Source organism: Sesamum indicum, linkage group LG16, assembly GCF_000512975.1.
Source record: "Sesamum indicum cultivar Zhongzhi No. 13 linkage group LG16, S_indicum_v1.0, whole genome shotgun sequence".
NCBI classification, from domain to species: domain Eukaryota; kingdom Viridiplantae; phylum Streptophyta; class Magnoliopsida; order Lamiales; family Pedaliaceae; genus Sesamum; species Sesamum indicum.
Genome location: NC_026160.1, coordinates 445,918 through 450,183, shown reverse-complemented (window position 1 = coordinate 450,183; position 4,266 = coordinate 445,918). Strand labels below are relative to the sequence as shown.

At 35.3% G+C, this 4,266-nt stretch overlaps 1 protein-coding gene across 2 annotated transcripts; it reads left to right on the top strand.

Moving 5' to 3' along the window:
• On the top strand, positions 1,906–4,266 carry LOC105178470 (protein-lysine methyltransferase METTL21D). Of its 2 annotated transcripts, none has more exons than XM_020699423.1 (2): positions 1,906–2,684; positions 4,079–4,266. In XM_020699423.1, exon 1 carries the CDS (start codon positions 1,982–1,984, stop codon positions 2,666–2,668), a length of 687 nt encoding a protein of 228 aa, XP_020555082.1. In that variant the 5' UTR covers positions 1,906–1,981; the 3' UTR covers positions 2,669–2,684; positions 4,079–4,266. The 2 variants fall into 2 exon arrangements, with proteins under 2 accessions (XP_020555082.1, XP_011100243.1); XM_011101941.2 differs by lacking the exon at positions 4,079–4,266 and adding an exon at positions 3,142–3,329.

The following is a 4,266-nucleotide window of genomic DNA, read 5'->3' as shown; positions in this document are numbered from 1 at the left end:
TGTAAAAATCACGGCCAAGAATCTTTGCTTAATTATAGTGAATAACTATTTGCTACGATTATGTATTATTAACTATGATAATTAGTCGTAATTAAATATTATATTTATTGTAGTAAAAAGATAATTAAACACAACACATTTTTTTACTACTCCACAAATTGTGTTGTAAATATCCATAAAATGCTATATTTAATATTCATATTACATGCTACAATATGAAATAAACGTAGTTTAATTATACTACAGATGGTGGTGTAGCAAAATGATTATTATACTATTATTAATATTTTATTTTCATCCATTATTGTTTTTTTTTGTTACCACATTTAATTGGTGCAGTAATAGATAAACATATAATGGTAGAACTAATTTATTTTGAGATATTATTTTATAAACTAATTTCAGAGGTAAACATTCATATAATTTACAATTGAACGTGCATGTTATGTACATCTCTAGGAAAATTTGCAATTATATATAATCCTATAACTTAGGATAGCGATATTTTTGTACACAAATTAATTTTTGTAATTAGTGTGTAATTTTAAAATTTTAGCTATTATAATCTTTTTCAATCAATTTAGTCAGAAAATTACATATGACTTGCACATGACATTTAAAATTGAGACTTTCGACCGTTATGACGAAGTGGTAGCCCAACCATCATAAAAAATGCCGACCCAGTTGGACTGCCGTGTCTAACTAAATAGAAATATTAATCCATCTTTTTGCATATCATGACCTAATAAATAAAATCAAGAAAAGGTTATTGATGTACATATCATTATAAAAAAACAAACAAAAATAAGTTTCACTATATTACAAATAACCACAACTTAAACAAATCAAGAAAAAGTGTAAAACATCACTTCCGTCATAGAAGAGCAAAGAAAAGAAACATATAAGTATTATGTTTTGAGATCATTTAATATATTTATGAAGATGATGTTGCTAACTAATAAGATTTTCTCTTGACAATTAAAAAATTTAAAATCACCAAAAATTAGTGTTCGTTCAAAATTACTTAATTTTGATCAATCATCATTCTACGCTATTTATATATATATATATATATATATAAGCGCGAAAGTACGTAAATACCCTAAATTTAGAGGGAAGTATGGCCACAATGTAGCCGGAGGGATGACATTGCAAAAATAAAAAATGTACAGACGATCTTGCAATTAATTTGTAAACACATGGATGAAAATGAAAAGTACCTTTCAATGATCATGCTATATATTTCATAATTTTCATAAAAATTATGGTTAATTACACTTAGACCCCTCTAAAATGTTAAATTACACTTCCTTCCAAAAAAATTTTTGAAACTACATTTACACCCCCTTCAAAATTCATGGTTTACACCAACCTCCTTTCGTTAAGGTTTGGACTCAAAATGCTAGTGTAAGAAAAAAAATTCAGTTTTATACCTCATTTAACATTTTTATGTATATTTTTGTATTTTTATAAATGGATAAATATTATATATATGGAAAGAGGTTAATATTATTCCTTTTTTTCTTGATTAGTACAAAATTATTATATAAAAATATTAAATAAGGGGTACAATTGAAAATTTATGCTTTTGTTTTTTTTCCCCTAACATCGGAATTTTTAATCCAAATCTTAACAAAAGGGGTTCAGGTGTAAATAAAGAATTTGAAAAGGGGTGTAAGTATAATTCTAAATTTTTTTTAGAAAAAAATATAATTTTAAAATTTTGGAGGGAGTTTAAGTGTAATTAATCTTAAAAACTATGCTAGATCTAAACAAAAAGGCTCATAATGATGGAGGATTAAATAAGCTTGGACCCAATTACCCAATGGGCCTAGCCGAACCATCACCAATGGAGCCCCACCCGAATTCCAAAGTCCTCACAAATGAACATCTATCGGACCCAGAAATCAGAACTCTCTTCCTCTTTGTGAGGAAATAAAGAAATTAGTAAAATTTTAAAAAAAAGAAGAAAAGAAAGAAAATGAAATTCACAGACTCGCCTGTGATCGAGCTGTCCGTGCGCGACACGCGCCTCTCAATCCAGCAGGACAACGGCTCGATGCACGTCGGCACCTCCGTCTGGCCTTGCTCTTTACTCCTCGTCAAGTTCGCTGAGCGGTGGGACCCGCTGAGATGCGCCGCTGACAACCCCTACGCCGACCTCTTAAACTTCGCCAGCAAGCGGGCGATCGAGCTTGGCGCCGGCTGCGGGGCCGCCGCCATGGGGCTCTACTTGCTTGGCCTCCATGACGTGGTTCTGACCGATATAGCTCCCGTCATGCCGGCGTTGAAGCACAATCTGAAGCGCAACAAACCAGCGTTGAAGAAAACCCTAAAGACTGCGCAGTTGTACTGGGGGAACGAGGAGCAGGTGAAATCGCTGAAGCCGCCGTTCGATTTCGTGATTGCGACGGATGTGGTGTACCTGGAAGAGACGGTGGCTCCGTTGATTAAAGCGATGGAGAGGTTGGTGGCGGATGACGGCGTCGTACTGTTGGGCTATCAATTGAGGTCGCCGGAGGCGCATAAGTTGTTCTGGGAAATGTGTCCGGAAGTGTTTGAGGTGCAGAGGATTCCGCACGAGCATTTGCATCCGGAGTATGCATACGAGGAGACCGACGTCTATGTTTTCAGGAAGAAGAAGAAGGAGGGGGAGCAGAATTCTTGACGGGTTTAAAGTTGTGGTGAGACATTTTCTTATTCATGCAAGAAATTGGAATTCAGTAGTAATTAAATGGAAAAGTGTGCGAAACAGTGGTTGAGATATGAGGTTTATATACAAAGTGTTGTCCAAAAGCTTCTGAAATTGTACTCCTAGAAGAAAATAACAGGGAAGAAAGCTATCTCATAGATTGTCTGGTTGTAATACCCAATGGGAACTTAGTTATCCTGATTGAGTTATTTTTCCTTTTCTTTGTGTTTTCTTCCATTTCTTCAACTATTAGTTTGGATTGAATTTTTAACCAATCTTGAACAATTTTGACGTTTTTCTTTGAGCTAAAATTTTAACATTTTGGGTTGAAATAATTCCAACAGAGATTAAGTAGTGTGATCTATAGAAGATGTAAGCTCGAGTTTAAACTTCATAGTTAGTTTGCTCTAATCTAGCTGCAGTTTTCTTCATAAAATTTCCACCTGCAGATACATGATAAAACATTGCAAAGGAAGGCCATCCAGCCTCTGCCACCCAGAGATACCTAATTTGTAGGAGACACAGGCCAAAGGGGTTTATTTCGTAATTTTGGGATTTGATGTTGTCTTCTTGTGGTCTAACGTGCAAGATGTAATAGTAATAACATCTGTTCTAAGTCCAATTCTCTTTTTCTTCAGTGTCAGTTTTGCTGTTAGATAGTATCATGGAATATTTACGTGGTGGAGAACAATGGAATAAGGTGAATAGAGACTACACTCATGTCATATGAAGGGTATTGGGATAGTAAGATTGCAATAGAGCAAGTGACTCTTAGGGTCGGTGAATTACACTGGTAGAGTGCCTTAAAAATATCCATTTCAAAGCACATTATAGAGGAGCAAAGCTGGAGCGTTAACCTTCTATTGAGTAATCTTGCATCTGTGCTCGTATCTGTTTTGTGAGTTTGAATTGCTTTGATGCTTGATGGTTTTGGCAGTAGCTTTTAGCTATAGAATCAAAGAATTTTCTGGTGTATCCGTGTGACTTCGTAGAATCCTCGAAACTACTTATGTGAGTTTGATTTCCCTTCATGCTTGATGGTTTTGGCCTTGCATTCTATTTGATGCAAGAATGCAGACGTCCTCAACTTATTGAATGAATACTGTCTGCACAGTTTCTGGAGGGAAAAACACTTTACGGAACAGGCAAATAATGAAATGAACAGTTATCATATTTGCATTTTTGTAGACCTTTCTGATGTGGAAAGAAACAACTTCACTATGTAAGGTAATGCCCCTAGTATGTTAAAAGGAGATGTAATGAAAGAATTACATCTCATTTAGGTACCCTTGGAAAAATCTTTTAGAGGAACGGTAGTTAGGAAACTAGTGTTTGAATTGCTACATAAGTGGATTCACTGTGATCATTGATGCACATTATTTGCAGTTGGTAAACAAATGACTCCTAGGCCAACTGCATATAAAACTGCAGCATGCCCGGCCTGTCTTTTGCCATTGGATCCGGGAGCTCGCATTGATCCTCCACCATCATATGGCAAGATGACCTGGTGTAGTTTACATGCTATGTTGTATTGTGGTGCATCAAATCCACTGTATGATGACCCTCTTGTATGG

What these genes read in the sequence shown, in the direction of transcription:
- LOC105178470 (XM_020699423.1), top strand. Translation starts at nt 1,982, where the DNA reads ATGAAATTCACAGACTCGCCTGTGATCGAGCTGTCCGTGCGCGACACG.